Source organism: Macaca fascicularis, chromosome 7, assembly GCF_037993035.2.
Source record: "Macaca fascicularis isolate 582-1 chromosome 7, T2T-MFA8v1.1".
Classification (NCBI taxonomy): Eukaryota; Metazoa; Chordata; class Mammalia; order Primates; family Cercopithecidae; genus Macaca; species Macaca fascicularis.
Genome location: NC_088381.1, coordinates 158,856,111 through 158,879,330, shown reverse-complemented (window position 1 = coordinate 158,879,330; position 23,220 = coordinate 158,856,111). Strand labels below are relative to the sequence as shown.

At 39.4% G+C, this 23,220-nt stretch overlaps 1 protein-coding gene across 8 annotated transcripts in view; it reads left to right on the top strand.

Moving 5' to 3' along the window:
- The window catches only part of RPS6KA5 (ribosomal protein S6 kinase A5), a 200,239-nt gene extending 179,688 nt beyond the window's left edge, over positions 1-20,551 (top strand). For all 8 annotated transcript variants that reach the window (XM_073998073.1, XM_005562022.5, XM_065549226.2 and 5 more), the window contains 4 exons: positions 683-874; positions 15,345-15,504; positions 16,903-17,066; positions 18,700-20,551. In XM_073998073.1, the coding sequence (XP_073854174.1) occupies positions 683-874; positions 15,345-15,504; positions 16,903-17,066; positions 18,700-18,948 (765 nt within the window). In that variant the 3' untranslated portion in view covers positions 18,949-20,551. The remainder of the gene's footprint in view (positions 1-682; positions 875-15,344; positions 15,505-16,902; positions 17,067-18,699) is intronic.
- The last annotated feature ends 2,669 nt before the right edge of the window (positions 20,552-23,220 follow it).

The following is a 23,220-nucleotide window of genomic DNA, read 5'->3' as shown; positions in this document are numbered from 1 at the left end:
AATATGTTTAAGTATTAGCTGTTGGAGAAAATATTTCTGAAATGTAATGGATATCTCCACCATGTCGTCTTCAGTAGGCAATACTAGATATTATATAGCTATTTTATTTATGACTTTGTTCAATGAACACATATTTACCAAAGCACCTACTCTATGTCTGTGCCAGGCCCTGGGGTAGGGTCAAAAATAAGGTAGACACAGAGTCCCTGTCCTTATGGAACTATGACACAATGGGGATGAAGACATTAAACTAACAATACAGAGGTGGTAAGTCCCAGAAAGGAAAAGTAAATAGGCTTAGGAAAAAATATTAAAAGTTTTCACTTCAGTTTGGTAGAATGGTTAGGAAGGTATCTCTAAATGAGGAGTAGATGAGAGGAGGTAGGTTGGTGGAGGAAGCAGAAGACAAACACGAGCAGAGGGAAAAGCTTAGACAAAGGGTCTGACATTGGAAGAGGCATGGTGCAGTTGAAAATGTTTCACATGACATGGTAAAATTGAAATAATACCAAAAAGCATCAGGCAGAGAGCAGTAATGCACTGATGTCCCGCCCTCGAGCCTCCCCATGAGACCTCTCTGCACATGAATTAACTATCAATATACAAAGTATTACATAAATAGGACCAGCAAATCCCAAGACATGTCTAGTGAGAAACTAATGTAAGCATTGATATCTTGCAGAATTTATTGTTCACCGATGAAAATGACAATTTGGAAATTAAAATAATTGATTTTGGGTTTGCACGGCTAAAGCCACCGGATAATCAGCCCCTGAAGACTCCATGCTTCACCCTTCATTACGCAGCCCCAGAGCTCTTGAATCAGAACGGCTACGATGAGTCCTGTGACCTGTGGAGCTTGGGTGTCATTTTGGTGAGTCCTTTTCAATACAGTCATTAAACCTGCTCATTTCTTCGGTGTCCTCTGTCCTTATCTCGCTCTTCACTGTTTCCTTACATTCATGAAATAATTGGCAAAGTGGTTTCTTTTCTGTACAGCCAGTTAGAGGCCTGATCGAATAGTATTTCCCTGTCTTAAAACTTATATTAGAGAAAATATAGGAATGTCTATGTTGGTTTATTTTGAAATATTTAAGTTAGCTGTGTTTTATATCAATGAGAGTTAAAGGAACTATAGTATATATGTTTAAAGACACATATTGGACATAATGTGAAAATAGCAAAGTGATTCATAAATAGAAAAACATTTTTAAAAAACTATTCTGTGAAGTTTCAGACTAAAATGTAGTTAAAGAATACCATTTAGGCTAAATTAACAAATAAATAGATAAAATTAGAAGTATTTCTACTACGTAACTTAAAGTAATGTGAGCATGCTTTTCACAAAATGTCCTTGGCTGCTGTGATTAGAAACAGAACATTAAACTAGAAAAATCTTGTGTTTTTTTCTCCAAATATCATTACTTTTTCTGCATATAATTTGTAATGCATGATCTTGGGAAATTTTCAGGCAGTACAGAAAGAAGGAACAAGGTGAAAATTACTCATAATCTTCTCATTGAGGGATGATATACCTCAAGCTCTCTCTCCCTTCAGCCCCTCCTCTCCTGTAGATATGCAGGCTTTACATCTTTCCACATGTTTTCTATACATATTTGAATTTTTTAACAAATAAGATTATATTATACCTGTATTTTGAGTCTCTGAAACTTATTTAACCATTTATTTACTAATAAGCAGTTAGCATTTTTTTCATTTTTTCACTAATTATAAGCTACACAAATGAATATTTTTTTATATATGTTTGTGTTTTTCTCACTGTTACCTTAGGATAGATTCCCAGAAGAAGGGTATACACAACTTTCCTCTAACAAGTGTGCCTAGATTTCCTTCTAAAAGGTTTAACAGATTATATTCTCATCAACTGTATGGGAGTACATTGGCTATCCATTTTCATCTGAAATGATATCCCATTGTGATTTTTTTTTTTTTTTTTTTTTTGGAGACAGAGTCTCGCTCTGTCTCCCAGGCTGGAGTGCAGTGGCACGACCTTGGCTCACTGCAACCTCCGCCTCCCGGATTCAAGCGATTCTCCTGCCTCAGCCTCCCGCGTAGCTGGAATTACAAGTGCGCACCACCACGCCTGGCTAATTTTTGTATTTTTAGTAGAGACGAGGTTTCACCATGTTGGTCTCAAACTCCTGACCTCAGGCGATGCTCCTACCTTGGCCTCCCAGAGTGCTGGGATTACAGGCGTGAGCCACTGTGACCGTCCTCTTTTATGAATTGCTCTTTACGAGCTTTGCCCATTTTCCTATGGGGAGATTTTTCTTACTGCATTTTAAAGCTCTATTAAATTCTTTCATTCTTTGACATTAATATTGGAAATGTTTTTTCTGGTATGTCACTTGTTTTAAAAATTTGTTTATGGTAATATGGGATTTTGATTTTGTTTTTAGAAGGATTTAAACAGAAGATTCTTAAATGTCTGTGTAGTAAGATATGTCAGCCTTTTTCTTTATGATATCTGGCTTTGATGTCAGATTGTCACTCCACTCCTATGCCCAACCCAAGTTTATAAAAATATTCTCCTAAATTTTTCTCTAGAATTATTTTATGTTTATACTTAAATCTGGGATTTATTTTGGTGTCAGTTGTTTTCCCCCAATGAGTAGTCACTTGTCCCTGCAGGATGGTTCTTTTATTTTTAAGTTTTATATAGTTTTTATCTCATTGGTTTTCAGTCATCATTTATAATTTTCAAACTAAACTTACATATTTGTGAATAACATTTTAAACAAAAATAAACTGACTTATAGATCTGAGTTTCATTGAAGGACTTAAATTGAAGACATTTTTGTTAGTAGCATGTCTTAAAGATTAATCTAAATAAAAAAGAGACTTTCATTTTTAGTAATAGTAATTTCTTTTCTCTTGCAAAAGGCCAATTATGTCCATCAAGCTCTTTAAGGTTTTAAAAGGCAGTCTTTTTTTTTTTTTTTTTTTTTTTGAGTCTCACTCTGTCACCCAGGTTGGAGTGCGGTGGCTCGATCTCGGCTCACTGCAAGTTCCGCCTCCCAGGTTCACGCAATTCTCCTGCCTCAGCCTCCCAAGTAGCTGGGACTACAGGCGCCCGCCACCATGCCCGGCTAATTTTTTGTATGTTTAGTAGAGATGGGGTTTCACCGTGTTAGCCAGGATGATCTTAATCTCCTGACCTCATGATCCGCCCGCCTCGCCTCCCAAAGTGCTGAGATTACAGGCGTGAGCCACCGCACCCGGCCTAAAAGGCAGTCTTAAACATGCAGCAAGGTATTTTGGAGCCTCTGAATTCCTTAACTATAGAAATAACTTTGTGTAATGACATGGATGGAAGCCGTGCTTCTCTCTAATTGTCAAATGATATCATAGGATAATTACAATATCCAGTCTGTGGGAAGTTCTACTGAACAAACAACCCAGTTTCTTTAACAAATAAATGGTAAGAAAAGGTAAACTGAGAACTTACAGATGAAAAGACACATAAGAAACAATATTTGCATCTTACCGAAATCCTGATTCAAGCACTTTCTAATTTAGATTCTGGTTTATTTTTGTTTGTTTGTTTTCTTTGCGATAGTCTCCCTTTGTCGCCCAGGCTGGAGTGCAGTGGCATCATCATAGCTCACTGCAGGCTCAAGTGATCCTCCTACCTCAGCCTCCTGAGTAGCTGGGACCATAGGCACATGTCACCTTACCGCAGCTAATTTTTTTTTTTTAATAGAAACAAAGTATTGCTTTGTTGCCCAGGCTGGTCTCAAATTCCTAGCTTCAAGTGATCGTCCCGCCTCGGCCTCTCAAAATTCTAGGATTACAAGCATGAGCCATAGTGCCTAGCTTAATTTAAATTCTATTTATTAAATTCAAATTAAGTGTAATTCATATAAATCTAATTTATATACTCTATATCACCACAGCTAGGGAAATTTGAATATTGATTAGATGTTGAATAATACAAAGGAATTACTACTAATTTTTTTTAGATGTGATACTGGCATTGTGGTTGTAGTTTTAAAAGTGCTTGCGTTTTATGGTCAGACACCGTCTGTAATCCCAGCACTTTGGGAGGCCAAGGTAGGAAGATTGTTTAAGCCTAGGAGCTCAAGACCAGCTAGGGCAACACAGTGGTACCCAGTCTCTAAAAGAGAAGAAAAAAATTTTTAATTAGCTGGGCATGGTGGCTTATGCCAATAGTACCAGCTACTTGGGAGGCTGAGGTGAGAGGATCACTTGAGCCCAGAGGTTGAGACTACAGTGAGCCGTGATCATGCTACCACACTCCACACTGGGTGACAGAGCAAGACCCTGTCTCCAAAAAACAAAAGTCCTTGCTTTTTAGAGGTACATGATAAAATACTTAACAGATGAAAATGAACAAAAATAATATCTTCATTAAACTATCAGAAAAAAAGAGTGCTTTGCTAACTTTTCCATATAAGTGAATGCATATCTAGATACAAAGGCTGTCTTATCCCATAAGAAGCACAAAATTTGTTTGAAGTCTCCTAATTTGTTTTAGAAATAAATGGAAATTTTATATTTTACATCTAATAAACATGTATGTGGATATTTTAAAATGAAAACAAGTTATATTGTCCTCATTGAATAAAATAAATACTCCAGGAATATACATCATGTAGTATTATGAGGTTTTGATTACAACCCATTATACCTGATGGATATACAATCCCTGTCTGAAATGTATAGGACTTTAATAAAAATAGAGCTTACATGGTAATATTAATCTGCTTAGGTTGCTGTAACAGAATACCACAAACTAGGCAGCTTAAACAACAGAAATTTATTTTCTCACAGTTCTTGATGCTGGGTAGTCTTAAGATCCAGGTGCCAGCAGGATTGGTGTCTGGTGAGGGCCCTCTCCTTGGGTTACAGATGGCTACCTGCTTGCTGTGTCTGCACACAGCCTTTCCTTGGTCTGCACACTCACAAAGAGCATGTGTCTGTCCCTTTAAGGATACTAATTCTCTTGGATTAGGGGCCTACCCATATAACCTCATTTAACCTTTGTTGCCGCCCTAAAGGCCCTGTCTCCAACTACAGTCAAATGGAGAGCTGGGGCTTCAACATATGAATCCCCAGGGGCGGGAGGAGAACACAAACGTTCAGTCCACAGCACACAGTATTTAGAGAAAGTAGGATACAATATATAACATACCTGTGAGGTGTCATAAAATTTTGTTTAAAGTGTTTTGTTCTCAGGACCTTATTTTTTTATTTTTTCCCAATATTTTATTTTGAAAATTTTTTTTTTTTTTTGAGAAGGAGTCTCGCTCTGTCGCCCAGGCTGGAGTGCAGTGGCGCGATCTCGGCTCACTGCAAGCTCCGCCTCCCGGGTTCACGCCATTCTCCTGCCTCAGCCTCCCGAGTAGCTGGGACTACAGGCGCCCACAACCGCGCCCGGCTAATTTTTTGTATTTTTAGTAGAGACGGGGTTTCACCGTGGTCTCGATCTCCTGACCTTGTGATCCGCCCGCCTCGGCCTCCCAAAGTGCTGGGATTACAGGTGTGAGCCACCGCGCCCGGCCAATTATTTTGAAAATTTTAAAGCTAGAGAAAATGTGAGAGAATAGTACTATGAACATCTGACATTTTGCTGCATTTCCTTTTTCTTTCTAATTATTTCTAGTGTGCATGCTGTCTCTGTATGTGTATATGTATGTATGTGAGTATAATACATATATACAGACATACATGTATATATGTAGATATAGAGCTATACCTTGCTATACCATTTGCAAACAATTTGCAGACACAGAGTTATCCTTAACAGATATTTCTAGATAATCAACTAAAATTTTAAGAGCTTGGAACTGAGAGGATCCTAAAGTTTGTTTAATTCTACCTCTTCCAGAAAAGGGATCTTTTCTATTATCACCAATTTCCTCTTCAGTACTTCCAAAGTTGGAAAGTTAGTTTTTTCACCCAACAACCTGTTGCATTATTACATGCCAGAAAGCAAGAAAACTTTATTTATAAAGATTGGTTTCTTTTTTTTTTTTTTTTTTTTTTTTTGAGACAAGATCCTGCTCTGTTGCCCAGGCTGAAGGGCAGTTGCACGTTCATGACTCGCTGCAGCCTCGACCTCCCAGGCTGAGGTGATCCTCTTGCTTCAGTCTCCCGAGTAGCTGGGATTACAGGCACATACTACCATGTCCAGCTAATTTTTTTTTTTTTTTTTTTTTTTGAGAAGGAGTCTCGCTCTGTCGCCCAGGCTGGAGTGCAATGGCGCGATCTCGGCTCACTGCAAGCTCCGCCTCCCGGGTTCACGCCATTCTCCTGCCTCAGCCTCCCGAGTAGCTGGGACTACAGGCGCCCACAACCGCGCCCGGCTAATTTTTTGTATTTTTAGTAGAGACGGGGTTTCACCATGGTCTCGATCTCCTGACCTTGTGATCCGCCCGCCTCGGCCTCCCAAAGTGCTGGGATTACAGGCGTGAGCCACCGCGCCCGGCCTATCCAGCTAATTTTTGTATTTTTTGTAGAGGTGGGGTTTTGCCATGTTGCCCAGGCTGGTGTCAAACTCCTGGGCTCAAGCAGTCTGCCCACCTCAGCCTCCCAAAGTTCTGGGATTGCGGGTGTGAGCCACCGTTCCCTGCCCTGCTTTCTTATATTTAGCCACAACTATACCTGTTAAGAAGTGGGGCAGGACAAAGAAGTAGAGCAGACTTTAGCAAACTATTTGGCAGTATCTACTGAACATATGCAGACCAAATAACCCAGCAATTCCAATTCAGGAATATATCCAACAGAAATATGTATATTTCTGTAACAAAGACATGTATAAGAAGATATATAACAGCATGATTCAAAATTCTCCATGCTGGAAACAACCCAATGTTCATCAACAATAGAAGGATATTTTAAAGAGAGGATGCTGGGAAGACAGTGCAGTAGGAAGCACCAGGAATCTGTCTCACCACCAACTGCAGTGGCAGAATCTCTCTGACATAACTATTTTGGAACTCTGAAGTCCATTGAAAGTTTTCAGCTTCCAGGGAAAGGCTTGGACAGTAAAGTGCAGTTAATTTTGGTCAATTTTAGCTCTTAGCACAGTATAGGTTGAGTATCCCTTACTTGAAATGCTTGGGACCAGAGGTATTTTGGATTTCGGATTTCTTTGAATTGCGGCATATTTACAGAATATGTACTGGTTGAGCGTCCCTAATCTGAAAATCCAAAATGCAAAGTGCTCCGGTGAGCATTTCCATTGAGTATGTTGGCGCTCAAAAGGTTTGTTTTGGGAGCATTTTGGATTTCAGATTTATGGGTTAGGGATGCTCAACTTATAGCAGCCACCCATTCCCGACCCTCAACCCTGTAGCAGACAGCCATGCACATATTCCTAAAACAACCTACACACAGCTTGTGGGAGCCAGGATGGGCAAAAAGGACCTTGTCCTCCAAATGTAGAGGATCTGTGATCTGAATTGCTGTAATTGCTGCTTCTCATTATAGAGGTGCAAAGAAGCAGTGGTCATTGTTGTGCCTGCCACCATTACTGCAAGCCCCTCCTCCTCCTCCTCTGGGTGAAGTGATATCCAGGGGTACTTAAAGGACCAGTCCGCCTTTTTCCTTTCTTCATTTTTTCTCTTTTTTCCCTTTGGGAGCCAGACATTCAGTACTCATACATTCCAAAGCAACTGCTTATACACAGAAAATTAGAAAGCTACCAAGCATGCCCATGCAAAGCCACAGACTCATCAAAGACCTGAGAAGACCTTGAGGTTGTACTTCATGCTGATCCTCAGCACAGAGACAGCCTATAACAATCAAAAAACAAACAGCAATAAACAAAAGCAAATTAAAAAAAAAAAAAAAGCAAGCAAACCCTCAGGAAGAATGAGAATTTTGATTCCCAGAGATATCACGTCATTAAGTTCAAGGTCCCATTTTCACAAGAATCACAAGGTATATAAAGAAACAGGAAAGTATGGCCCACTCAAAGGAAAAAATAACAGAAACTGTTCCTGAAAAAGGCCTCGCGATAAATTCGCCTAGACAAAGTCTTAAAACAACTGTGTTAAAGACATCGAAAGACCTAAAGGAGTATGTGGAGAACATCAAGACAAAGTGTATGAACAAAATGGAAATAACAGTAAAGAGATGGAAAACCTGAAAAGAAAATGAAAAGGAATTCTGGAGCTGAAAAGTACAGTAACTAAAATGAAAAATTCAGTAGAGGGTTTCAGAGGCAGATTTGGCAGGCAGAAGAAGGAATCAGTGAAATTGAAGTTAGGACAATTAAAATTATTGAGTGTGAGGAACAGACAGAAAAATGAAAAAAGCGAACAGAGCCTAAGGGGACCGTAGGATGCCATCAAGAGGATCAACGTATGCACTGTCGGAGGTTCAGAAGGAGAAGAGAGAAAAAGGGACAGAGAATATTGGAAGAAGTATTCTATTGGAAATTAGTTTTGGTGGAAAACTTTCCAATTTTGATGAAAGATAATATAAACATCTAAGAAACTCAACAAACTTCAAGTAAGACTAACTGAAAGAGACCCACACTGAAACATATTATAATGAAATGCCTGTAATCCCAGCACTTTGGGTGGCCATGGTGGGCTGCTCACTTGAGGTCAGGAGTTCAAGACCACCTTGGCCAACATGGCAAAACCCCATCTCTACTAAAAATACACAAATTAGCCAGGTGTGGTGGTGCACACCTGTAATCCCGGCTACTCGGGAGGCTGAGGCAGGAGAAGCACTTGAACCTGGGAGGCAGAGGTTTCAGTGAGCTGAGATCATGACAGAGTGGTGACAGAGTGAGACTCTGTCTCAAAAAAAAAAAAATAGAACCTTGAAAGCAACAAGAGAAAAGGGATCCACATATGCAAGTGATCTTCAGTTAGATCATCAGCAAATTTCTCATCAGAAAGTTTGGAGACTAGAAGGCAGTGGAGTGATACATTCAAAGCACTAAAAGGAAAAACAAACTGTCAACCAAGAATCCTATCTCTGACAAAGCTGTCCTTCAAAGGTGAGGGAGAAGTTAAGATTTATTTCTAGATCCATAAAAAGCTGAGGGAGTTCATTACTTCATTACCACTAACGCCGCCCTGTAAGAAATGCTCAAGGGAGTCCTGCAGGCTGACAAGAAAGGACACCAGACAGTTAATTCAAAGCCTTGTGAAGAAATAAAGATGTAAATAAAGGTAAATACATGGCCAGTTGTAAAAAGCTAGCATTATTGTGACAACAGTTTATAACTTCACTTTTTGTTTTCTGCATGACATAAGAGACGAATGCGTTTAAAAAAATTATCAGTTTGTTTGGGGGCACACAATGTATAAAGATGTATTTTTGTAACATAAACAACCAAAAGAAGTTGGGTAGAACTGTTAGAGGAGCAGAGGTTTTTATACATTATTAAAGTTAAACTGATATAAATTCAAGTTAGAGTGTTATAACTTTAGGATGGTAAATGTAATCCCTTGGAAACCACAAAGAAAATAGCTATAGAATGTATACAAAAAGAAAAGAGGAATTTAAATGTTTTATTACAAAAAAATAAACTAAACATAAAAGAAGGCAGTAATACAGAATATGAAGGACAAAAAAGCTGTCGAGTATATGGAAAACAAATAGCAAAATGACAAGTTAGTTCCTTTTTATCAGGAATTACTTTAAATGCAAATGGATTAAACTCTAATCAAAGGACAAAGATTGGTATAATGGATTTAAAAACATGATTAACTATATGCTATCTGCAAAAGAATCACTTTAGATCCAAAGATACAAATAGATTGCAAGTGAAACTATGGGAAAAGATACTCCGTGCAAATAGTAACCAAAAGAGATCAAGGCTGTATGCAGTGGCTCATGCCTGTAATCCCAATACTTTGAGAGGCAAAGACGGGCGGGTCGCGTGAGGTCGGAAGTTCGAGACCAGCCCAGCCAACATGGTGAAACCCCGTCTCTACTAAAAATACAAAAATTATCCAGGCTTGGCAGTGTGTGCCTGTAATCCCAGCTACTCGAGAGGCTGAGGCAGGAGAATCACTTGAACTCAGGAGGCAGAGGTTGCAGTGAGTCAAGATTATGCCATTGCACTCTGGCCTGGGTGACAAAAGCGAAACTCCGTCTCACAAACAAACAAACAAAAAGGAGATCAGGAGTGGCTACACTAAAATAGCTCACTGCAAACTCTGCCTCCTGGATTCAGGCAATTCTCATGCCTCAGCCTCCCAAGTAGCTGGGATTATAGGCGCATACCATGACACCCAGATAATTTTTGTATTTTTAGTAGAGACAGGGTTTCGCCATATTGGCCACAGTGGTGTCAAACTCCTGGCCTCAAGCAATCTGCCCGCCTCAGCCTCCCAAAGTGCTGGGATTACAGGCATGAGCCACCACTCCCAGCCACCAAATAGACTTTAAATCAAAAAAGTTTACAAGAGGCTGGACGTGGTGGCTCATAGCTATAATCCCAGCACTTTGGAGGCTGAGGCAGGAGGATCACTTGAGCCCAGGAGTTTGAGACTAGCGTGGACAACATAATGAGACCTCATTTCTACAAAATATTTAAAAATTAGCCAGATATAGTAGCATGTGCATATAGTCCCAGATACTCAGAAGGCTGAGGTGGGAGGATCTCTCAAGCTTGGGGAGGTCACAGCTGCAATGAGTCATGATTATGCCACTGCACTCCGACCTTGGCAACAGAGTGAGACCTTGTCTCAAAAAAAAAAAAAAGTTTACAAAAGACAAAGAGGGTCACAGGGTCCTCATATATTAATAAAATATCCAATTCAACAGGAAGACATAACAGTTACAAACACTTGTACACCTAATGACAGACCAGTAAAGTACATGATGCAAAAACTGACAGAACTGAAGGGAGAAGTAGACAGTCCTGTAATAATTATTGGAGACTTCAATACCCCACTCTCAATAATGGATAAAACAACTAGACAGAAGATAAGGAAGCAAATAGAGGACTTAACCAACTAGATCTAATGGACACATACAGAGTTAAAATGTGGAAGCAATCTGAGTTTCCATGGATAGATGATAGACAAGCAAAATGTGCTGTATACATACACTGGAATATTATTCAGCCTTGAAAAGGGAGGAAATTCTCACATATACAGCAACATTATTATTAAGGATATTATGCTAAAGAAGGAAGCCAGTTAGAAAAAGACAAATACTGTATGTTCAGAAAAGATACTTAGGGTGTTCGAAATCATAGAGACAAAAAGTAAAATGGTAGTTGCCGGGGTTGTGGGGGAAAGGAGAATGGGGAGTTAGTATTTAATGGGTATAGAGTTTTAGTTTTACAAGATGAAAAGAGTTCTAGAGATGGATGGTGATGATGAAGATATTTAATACCACCGAACTATACACTTAAAAATGGTTAACATGGTACATTTTGTTAAGTGTATTTTAACACAATGAAAACTTAGGAGTGGAGAGAAAGATATTCTATTCTTTGTTCCCCAGAAAGTGAAACCTGAAGCTAATACTTATGTCATATTATGTTATTAAAGAGCATAATCCCAAGGGTGCAGGGGTGAGGAAAAGAGAGCAGAGCATGTACTACTGGGCTGGCCACGTGTCGTCAACAAGTGCAGTTGATCACTTGAGCTCATGGAACAGACCTCTGAGCAGAGCCAGGAAGCATGAGTTCTGTAAGTGGGTCATGCACCCATGGAATCTAGATACGGGGGACCTGGACCCATCAGCCATTGGTTCTGCACAGCTCTCAAGAGACAGCACCCCGACCCCCAAGGTATTATCCTGAGCCAGCTGGTATCTTTGCTGAGTCTGTCATGTTCTACAGGCCAGCTGCACTTAAGTGAACCATCTGTCAACCAGACTCATCAGTTGATCATGGGGAACCTCCTTCAGTGAGGCCATAGTGTGAGTTAAGGAAGAAGTGTTATTGCAGCCAAGACAGGTGACATGCATGTAAGCATCTCATTTACTCATGCCTTCTGGACTCATGCCCAGGGCAGATTCTGAGTGTGCCATTTCCATAGTGCATTGGTTTGTTGCTATACCTACCTGACTTGGTGAATCAAGGCATCTGCTGATCTTAGCACATGATACACTGCTCTTGGGATTGCATGTTGAGGCACTCAGAGCCTGCCAGGATCTGGTAACATCTTAGGAGCTGTTATTTGGAGAATAGTTCTCTGCCCCAGAAGGCCCCACCTTACACCAGAATACTTCAGGTCTGCTCTGAGGCACTCCTGTTGTGGCGGCAAGAGAGTCTCATCTTTCGCAGATACCTGTAGTACAATCAGAGCAACTGAATCCTATGGCTTAAGTAGCGTCCTGCTAATTGACAGGATTGGACCTATAACAAAAGCCTATGCTAGGCCCCACTTGAAACAGGTAGCCTTCCGAGTCACTTGATAAATTTCTTAGAGCAGTATTCTCAAGTGCAACATATGCTACCTCCAAAATACAAAGAAGCCCACTAAGTTCTATTCCTATTTCTTAGTGGTACAAGGTACAGTAGGTTGTCTTTTAGAGGAGGATGTTTCATTATGCCCCTGACCACTGAAGTCCTAGTTTTCTGCTCTGCAAAATGAGAATTATATCATTCCACTTCTGGGGAATGAGGAAAATACCCTATAATGATACCTAATCGCATTAACAGGACTAACTTTGCTCTGCTTTCCTTTCTTTCTTTCACTATAGATATTAGAAGAGCTTTTGTTCCATGTTTGGGGAGGTAAACTTGCAGCTAGAAAGGCAAGACGTAGGGAAACTACATTCTATTCAATGGCAAGCGTCAGGGAAATAGGATTCTAGAAACTTAGGGAAAAGGAGTGGAATTCCTGGCATCCGAGGAAAGAGTGGGGGATCTGGAACACATGTGACACAAGTTCCACAGACTCATCAGAGCTGTCATTTGGTGGCATCCCTCTGTTTAATCAAGACCACAGTACAGTCTCTATCATATCACTGTCTTAAGTATTCTCAAAGAGTTCTTACTCATTCAGGAAATAAGCATGGGATAGCAAATTCTGGCACTATGCAAGGTTCGGGGATACAGTGATACATAAGACATAGTTCTGCTTCTGGGGAGCTCATGGTTTAGCAATGTGGACAGTTGTATTGAGTTACCCCACAAAGTGATAGTGCATCTACAGGTGTGCACACCAGTTCAGTGGCTGATAGCTCTGTGGATACAGGAGTGGAGGATAAGATCATGAAGAAAGGATTCTTTCCATAGAGGGGAAGCCTTAAGAGACAAACTTGTTAACAATTTGCTGAGCACCTACTGTGTGCCAGGCACAATACTAGGTATGTTAAATGTATAATTTCATATAACCTTATAATATCACTTGTTACTTTTACCCATGAAGAAATGGTCTAAGAGAAGTTAATGAATTTGCCCATCCCAAAGCTAGTAATTGACAGTTGTTTGCAGCCAGGTGTGACCCTAATGCTCATTTCCCCTGCTTCTGTGCCACATGTCTTCTCTCTGGAGTAGAGGACTGCAGAGTTCCCAGTTACCCAAACTGGGTAACTGGGTTACACTCTAGCCACCCTAGGATGCATGGGACTTTGCCAGCTAAGGAAAGAAAATGGCATTTTAAGGAGACCAAACAGCATGTGGAAAGTCCCAGAGCCCCGAGAACTGTTGGTGGGAACACAGGATTGGAATATGGGGAACTGCAGAAGCTGAGGCTGAAAAAGCTGAAAAAGAGAAGCAAGAGTCAGAGACTGAAGGAAGCCAGTGAAGGGATTTGGATAGGGGAATGTTGTAAGATTTAAGTTGCATGACTGTTACTCTGGTGTGTGCATGAAGGGTACAGGAGGGAAGAAGTCAGGTGAGGGGCAGGTGGAGGCATGGCATCAGTTATGAGACTCCAGTTAATCTTGGACAGTTACTGCCAGCCTGCGGACTGGCTCACTCAGACCTAGTCGTAGCCTGCCTTCAAGCTACATCAAGGATTTAGGGAGTTTTGTCTGCCTTCTACAGATGTTCTGACATTGCTCTTCTTAGGGCAATTAGTCTTCCTCGTTAGGTTGCTCCAAATTAGAAACCGAGATTCCTTCTCCATGTCTTCTATTTTCAAACTCTGCGCATTCTCATGCATGTAGTTTTTATTCTTCTCAGGCACAATTTTCTATTTCAGAAAATCTAAATTTGTCCAAAGCCTTCTAGTCTCTTGTAACCTCAGAGGTGTCAAGTTTCTCTTCCTTCTGCATCTGGGTCTTATTCCTGTCTTCTCCATCCTTCTTACTCACGTTTTGTTTATTACCTACCTTATTGGATCTCCTGGTTGTCCTTTTTATGTTATTTTTATTAGCCTGTCTAGGAGTTTCCATCTTTTCTGAAGAGCCAGTGTGTAAGAGCTGTTTCACCATCTTGCCATCGTGAGGGTGAGCCTACTTGTCAGACATGTGACCAGAAAAGATGGCATATTGTTTCTAGACCACCGGAGCATCATGTGGCTTCCATGTCTCCTAATTAGGGCTGGAGTTGACACTGAGCTTCCCTTCTGTGTCCCTTCCTAAGTGCCATGATGAACACGATTCCCTCAGCCCAGGCTGCTGCCGACACCACTTCTCCCTTCTCACACTGTCCGGTGCGGCCACCTTTTGGTCCTCTCTGGTCCACACCCAGACACAGCTACTTAACACCAGCCAACCCACCACCATTGATAACCAACCCGCCATCTCGGCAAGACTGAAAGTCAGTGAGCAGAGAGAAACCCCCCCCCAAGAATTTTAAAGGATCACTTTTCTAAAATCCAATCTCTGCTACAAAGATAAGCCTTGGCTTGTTTGTTATTCTGTTAACTTTTTAAAGGGGAAAATCTTAAACTTAGATTTCAAACATATGGCTACAATGAAAACAGGTGGCTGTAGATAATTCACTGTATTTAAGATAACAGTGAGAAAAATAAAATAAAAACAGGGGTAATTACAGATCAAATAGGAAGGCCTATATAAAGTTTTTCAAGTCCTTAACCATAGTTACATGTCCTCGGGAAAGGATGGTGGAAATGGAATAGAAAACCATAGTTATTAAGGAGTTCTGCTGTCTCTCTTATTTTCTGTTAACAATCAATACCATCTTTTCTAAAGCAGTTGGATTATCCTTTTTTCTTCTTATTGCTTTGAATATAGTTATAAATGTGATTTTAAATCTTTATATCATAATAAGCCATGCCACTGGTTTACAAGTCTTTGAGATGTATGCACTGCCTCAGTGATAGAAGTCACGTAATCTTTAAACTCAATCATGCTAGTTGTAGCAGTTGGTAAATTACACCAGTTACATTACTGTTAAGATTATTAGCATGACTTTAACAGATCTAGGTAGTCATTCTGTTTTGTTACTTTTTCCCTGATAGTACACAATGTTGTCAGGACAGGTTCCCTTCCAATCTCATGACCGAAGTTTGACGTGTACCAGCGCAGTGGAAATCATGAAGAAAATTAAAAAGGGAGATTTCTCCTTTGAAGGAGAAGCCTGGAAGAATGTATCCCAAGAGGCTAAAGATTTGATCCAAGGTAAGAATCTAATGAAATTTTACGTTTTATATGATGTGTAGTGATTGAAGTAGAATCATGCCCATTACACGTACATTTGTATGTCAATTACTCAAGGAATCCATGTATATTCTAAAAGACTCCCAGGCTACTCTCTCCAGCCTTGTCTTTTTATCAGAACATCCTCTTTAGTAATGGTCTCCACATTTCTAACATGAGCTAGCACTTGGCTTCCACTGGCATCTCAGTCAAACACATCTAAAACAAACCAATACTTTTTAACTGTCCTTTCCCCCCAACACTCTCCTCTCCTGTCTTTCATCCTGTCAGCAGTGGCACTGCTAAGAAGCCAGATCACCAAAACAGAAACCTAGGCATCCTCCTGGATACCTGCACCTGCCTTGCCTTCCGCAGCCAGTCACAGAGTTCTACAGATTCAGCAGCACTCAGAGCGGTCCCTTCCTTCCCATTCACATGTCGTTGCCTTTGTTCTCATCACCATTTCTCTCCCCAAATCCTGCAGCGTCCTTTCACCTTGCCTCACTTCCTCTGACTTAAGCTGTTCATCATCTATCAATAGAGGGACTTTTCTAGAATCCAAATGTGATTATGCCTCTTTTCTGCTGGAAATCCTTTGGAGACTCTGTTTGCTTTAGGTCAGACTCCTTAGCCTAGCATTTAACATTCAAAGCCCCTCATGACCTGGTCCTGTCTGCCTTTGCTTCCTCCTCACCCCAGCTCTGCTGTTGCAGAATATTTGAATTCCTCAGATGTGCCGAGCTTTCAGATCCCTCCATGTCTTTACACACTCTTCTTAATCCTCTTCCCTAGCCACTTCTCCTTATCCTACAGGACTCATCTCCTAGAAGCCTTCCAGGACACCCTCACTCCCCAGGCTATACTCTCCCTTGGGCCTGCTTAAACACTGTGCCTGTGTATCTTGCTATTGCACTTGTCCCTGATGTTATAATAGCTGGGGTTTTGCCTATGTGTCTTCTAATAATAGCTCTTCTCTGCATCTCCATCTCCATATCTCTAGTGCCTTACTGCACTCCCTGACCTGTAGAAGATGGCCAGTAAATGTTTGGTACATGGATGAAGTAGATCTGTGTGCTTTTTGCTCATTTGGAGCTTACCAGGTCACCATTGGGAGTCTTTGTTTTGGGTGTTTATTTTCTCCTGATTGAAAAGCCACTTCGCCTGCAGCTTCCTAGAAATAGGCTACTGTGACTTTATCATTAGAATCCAGTATTTATAAGAGAATTTAAATGAATAGGAAAATCTAATTATTTTTGTAGGAGATTAAAGCTATATAGAAACCACCATATCATGTGAACATAACTGAGATTTATTTCGGAGTTTGTTTTTAAACCATGTTTAAAATGACAAATCATAAAATAAGACTATCTATTCCCACAGGACTTCTCACAGTTGATCCAAACAAAAGGCTTAAAATGTCTGGCTTGAGGTACAATGAATGGCTTCAAGATGGCAGTCAGCTGTCCTCCAATCCTCTGATGACTCCGGATATTCTAGGATCTTCAGGAGCTGCCGTGCATACCTGTGTGAAAGCAACCTTCCACGTAAGGCCCTGTGCTCTGTACATGTTGGACGGTTTGAGTAGGAATCATAATCAAATGTTCTTACTCTGTAGCCTCAGATACATTTTCTTTGTTTCGCATTTAAAATAATATGTGTCCTTTCACTATTTTTTTTTTTTTTTTTTTGAGACGGAGTCTCGCTTTGTTGCCCAGGCTGGAATGCAGTGGCGCGATCTCGGCTCACTGCAAGCTCCGCCTCCCGGGTTCACGCCATTCTCCTGCCTCAGCCTCCGAGTAGCTGGGACTACAGGCGCCCGCCACCTCGCCCGGCTAACTTTTTGTATTTTTAGTAGAGACGGGGTTTCACCGGGTTAGCCAGGATGGTCTCGATCTCCCGACCTCGTGATCCACCCACCTTGGCCTCCCAAAGTGCTGGGATTACAGGCGTGAGCCACCGCGCCCAGCCAGTGTCCTTTCACTTTTAGGAATGTTTTTATAATTTGCTTCATGGTTATAAACACTTTATAACAAAAAGTGCACAGGGGACCAGAGTCACTGCTAACCCACAAAATACATATTTAATTTTTAGAATGACCTTATGAGATGAGATAATAGAACTTTTTCCTCTCAAATAGACTAAATCATTTTCTTTAAAAACCATAATAAACATTAGGAACTAAGGCATATTTGAACTAAGGCATTTTTTCCCATTCATTCCACAACCATTTAGTACATCACACATTCTTAAAACTGGGAGGGATATGAAGTAAGTTCATTGGTATTAGGTATAGATTGTATGTTTGAAAGACTGAGACTATTTGGTAGAAACTGTGGATTATGCATATTTGTGCCAAGCAGATGCAAATGCATTAAGATAATTCATGTAAAGTATAGTATAAGATGAGTTAGGGAGACAGAAAGTCACCTTCAAAGGGATTATTTTGAGAAAGGAGAAGGGATAGGGATAGCACTTCTTCAGCAGCAGAAATGGATTTAAAAAGTAAGAAACTAGGAAATGTTGAGACGGTAAAGAGATTAACTACAAGAATTTCTATCAGATGATTCAAATCTTCTCAGTGACATAGGTTGCAAGGTGACAACTACAAGTTGTAACTGCAGCATTGTCCAAGCCTAGGCCAAGGAGAGTGAAGACAGGCTGCAGGAGGAGGAAGCCAGGGCGAGGCTGTAGAGCTGTGCTTCCCTGTGCGTGTAAGTGTCCAGTATATACCCAAACGACATTGAATGGGAGTGAAGAGCCAAGACTCATAATGCATCCAGTCTGCTTGCATTGGGACTTTGTGTGCAGAATTTTAAATCTTAGACACAGAACCATTAAGAGTAATGGGAGTAGTTTAGATTACTGATGGTCTTCAGGAATTTCCAGTCAATTGTTTCGTATTAGGATGTAGTACTAACTTCTTCAAAAGATTTATTAGAATTGTGACTCTCAGACAACCTAGCTAGTTTGATTTAAACAGAGCCCTCAGAAATTTTTTCCCATGAACTTCTCCACCCTGCCAATAGGCTTAGATACAAAGGTTTTAAGAGCTGTGTTCCCTTAAAACAACTTGGGGCTGCAGTTGCCAGTGGAAAGTTGTCTTCTGCTGTAAGTCGTAACTGCTAGGAAAACTTCAGTACTTTTACCTTCACAGGGGTTCCCTTTTTTCTCCCCTAGGCCTTTAACAAATACAAGAGAGAGGGATTTTGCCTTCAGAATGTCGATAAGGCCCCTTTGGCTAAGAGAAGAAAAATGAAAAAGACTAGCACCAGTACCGAGACGCGCAGCAGTTCCAGCGAGAGTTCCCATTCTTCTTCCTCTCATTCTCACGGTAAAACTACACCCACCAAGACACTGCAGCCCAGCAATCCTGCCGACAGCAATAACCCGGAGACCCTCTTCCAGTTCTCAGACTCAGTAGCTTAGGCATGGTAGGAGTGTGTCAGTGATCCATTGCACCTTTATTCCCTCAGCATATGCCTGAGGTGATCTTTTATGCTTTTAAAAATGTTTCCCGTTGGTCTCATTGGAATCTGCCTCCTAATGATTTTTTTCAGGAAAACCTGTTTGGTTATCCTCATCTAAAAGCACTGGACAGAGAATGTTACTGTGAATAGAGCACATATTACTTTTTAGCAAGCTAGCATGATGCCAACAAGACCATTCTTGAAAGAGCAAAGGTCCTGTAAATTTAACTAGGGCTAGATTTGAGCTGCTTGCAGAATAAGTCACAGGTTTTCCAGATGTTTGCCAACAAGAAATGACTCATACTGTGATGATACCTTTTGCTTTGCCTTGTGGACAATGTGGGTTTTTGAAATTTGCACCCTTCAAACAGTGATTTATCAGAGAAAGGGGTCTGTTTTCAAAAAAGATTCTGTAATGAATTTTATGTGTGGCATATACTTATTTCTTGAGAGAAGATTTTAACTTATTGTTTTTATTTTATGGTTACATATGATGATAACCTGCTATTGTTAATCTTTTTCTAAAAAGTGGAAAAAAAAAGATATAAGAACTCAAGGTCCCATACTCTGTATTCGGGATCCATCTGAGATGCATGCTAAGCTATGTGTATGTTTTTAATTTTGCACTGCTCTTTCCTGGCAATTTGTTTTAATGGTTATTGCAGAATATTAAGGTACATGTCTCTCTGTTTTAAGTAATATTGCACTTTATAAAAAAGTATGAATAAAGCAAACTGTTTTATAAAGTGCACTGTTTAAAGCATTTGCACTGTATTTTTGCCATTTATTTTCATTTTCTACTTTAAATTTGTCCTCACATCCCTCTTCTACTTTGTATGCAACAAGTAGAATGGGGCATGTTGTGTAATGTAGTCAGCCTCTTATGCACCAATGTGAGGAAAACCTAAAGGGAAATTATACTAAACACTGTGCTTCATATTTGTACACTGTGTTGTACTACAGTGAGGAATTTCCTCCTGTGGTCATATATTATGTACATAATATTTTAGGATCATACCTATGACTTGTTTGGAAATTTTTCTGTTGAATTTTAAATCCAGAAAGCATATTTTATAAACTTATGCAGAGCACTTTTATTGCTCAAAAGTTCTGAATTCATACAGAAAACAAGTACTATGTGATGAAAACATTTCATTAAAAGATTGCTGCATTAAAAAATACAATTAATTCATTCCCTATGCAAAAAAAAAAAGTGATAGGATTTGTATGTTATATTTTCTTTTAAAGCCATCATGTGAAATGTCAGGACTGAGAAAAGTGATTTTTTTGCTTTGTTTACAGGAGTCATGCTTAAAGAGATATGCCCAACATGTTTATTTTATAGTTTTTGTTAATGATAACCTTTTGAGCATTAGTTTGGAATTTGGATATGATATTTATTTATTCCTTTCTTGAGGTTATAGCAGCATTAATTTCAACCAGTTATGAATACTAAAAAATATTGCACTCTATGTAATAGTAGTATATTTATTACTAAATCAGTGTATATATTAATAGCACAGGCAAAAAATGGCAAATATTAAAATATTTTCAAAATGTTATATTATCCTGTTCACATTTTTGTCCACAGTGGTTATTGGGAATAATATTTTATACTTTTTGCTGGCCCAAATGACTACATAATATTGAGTTAATGAAAGTTTCGTACTCCCAGCTTTCAGTTATTCCTAGTAATTATGGGAAATTTTGTGTGAATTATTACCAAACTATTGCTAATTCACAAAATGTGATTCCATCAGGCACAGATCTCTAGTAATCAAGAAAATGACCATATTTATAATTATATTGGATATATTTGAAACGTATTTGGCTCTTCAAGCCATTTTTTAAACTGTGCATGCTGGTAGAAAATACTAGTTGTAAAGTACAAACTAAAGGGACTATGTTGCTAATAGAAAATGATCCAGAAAAATGGTCAGGCAGTATACAGATTGATGATGTGATTGATTTCATTGTGAATATTGGAAATTAATGGGTTTCATTTTCATTTATTTCCCTTGCCTCTTCTTCTGGAGGAGGACTTGACAGACAATGAAATGGGTAAAAAGGCAGTAAGACTAACAGGAAGAAGGAAAGATAGGCTAGCCGTCAACTGATGAGCCTGCCTGAATAATCTCAAATGGGTTTTTGAAAAGACCTTAACAAACACTGTTGCCCTCTCGTCAAATATCTTTATCCACATCCTACTTGTAAGTACCAAAAAGACAGCATTTGATGCCAAGTTTGAAGCAGTTAGGTTGTATGCAGGCTGTGTATTAACATACAGTGAATTGCACTTTAAAATTCAGAAAGCTTTTCATTTGGTCACATCAAAAATAAACACTACAAAATACTTTATATAAAAATGTTAAATGATAGGACTCTTTTGGTATTAAGAGTAAAATAGAAGAAGATCTAAGAAATACAAATACATTAGTTCTCTTTGTGACATTAACTTTGGGACTAGAGCCACATCACCCCCTCCCTTCTTCACTTATTGATTGTATTGTATATAATTTTCATGCCAACACAAATCCTGATTCATGTATTTTGTAACTGTATGTGAAAAATTGAGAGGCAAAAATAAGAAAAGGAAGATAACAGAGGAAAGATGTTAAGAAAGACCAGTGTCTTCTCATTACTCCGCCAGATCCTGTGTCTGAAAGAGGTTAATTAGCATTTTGAAAATCATTGGCTGAGTGTGGTGGCTCAGACCTGTAATCCTGGTGCTTTGGGAGTACAAGACTGGAGAATCACTTGAAGCCAGGAGTTAGAGACCAACCTGGGCAATATAGTGAGACATTCTGTCTCCAAAAATAAAAATAAAAATTAGCTGAGCATGGTGGCTCATGTGTGTAGTCCTAGCTACTCAGGAGTCCAGAGTATGGAGGATCACTTGAGCCCAGGAGTTAGAGGCTGCAGTGAGCTGTGATCGTGCCACTGCACTCCAGCCTGGGCAACAGAGCGAGACCCTGTCTTAAGAAAAAAAGAAATTCACTGATTCTTCCAAACCTTTATAAAGTAAGAAACCACTGAATTACTAGAATAGAGAATCAGTCTCCTGAGTTAATTTCCACATTGTTGTCTGTCTTGGAGTCACAGGTTCATTACCCAAGAAAACTGCCTTTTAATTTTTTTTTAGATTACTGCTGATTTCAAGTATGTAAATGACTTTTAAATATAAGGTAAGTTATTTTACAGAAGTCTACTAAGATAGAAGTCACCTTTTTAAAGTAAGGATATTCCTTTTGTATCTCAGTTTATGTTCTTAAATACAGTACTTTATAAAAGTATACAATTTACCGGGTACTAATTCAGACTGCCCCCATTTCAAGCACCTGTTATTGTCATATTTATTAAGAACAGGGTACCTCATAATGGTGAAAATTCCTAAATTATTGGATCTATATGTGCCTTACACCACCTGATTACTTTGGCTATTCTCCCAATGACTGATAATAATAGCATGATTTGAGTGTTCATGTGAAAATACATCTAATACTCCTTAAGATCCAAGTAAATAAGTTAAATTCTGATATGCCACTTATGTCAAAATAATTGTCATATAGATGAATTATTACTGTAACATCATGAAGTATCTTAAAATTATGAGACTTTTGGCCCCTCAAATGTCTTACATGATAATACCCCAATTTCCAGTCTTTAATTGATTGTATACCTCACATAAGTGTCTGTCATCACTTGATACCTTTATCTGGCACTAAAACAAATGTAGCCGCCTCTAATGAAATTTGAAGTTTGGGAAGGAGATATTGTAAAACTCAAGAATGGGGAAAAAAACATTTTTAACAGAAGTATGTATGAAGGAAATATTTTAAGTATAATCTACCCAAAGAAAATAACTGCTACAGCCAACATAAAGATTTTATTCCCTGTTTTGTTAAGTAACTTCACTCCAAATTATGACATTCTTTAGAGAAAATATTTTCCTTAAGAGTAATTATTTATGTATTTTATTGGGGGAGCATATTTTCAGGGGGGCAACATCTTCCTAAGAACATTTGATTAGCCTCACTTCTGTCCTCAGCTTCTACGTTGCTTATTTTTCAAGAACTTCTTCTGAGCCCTTTTCTTTGTGTGCCCAGCTCCCTGTTATGTAATTAAGTAGTTGATTACCGTTCCAAATGCTTCCCCTACTCAAGGCTGTTGTCCACCCTGTTTCATGAATTTGTGAATTAAGTAGGTACCTAATATTTTCCTACTATTAGGC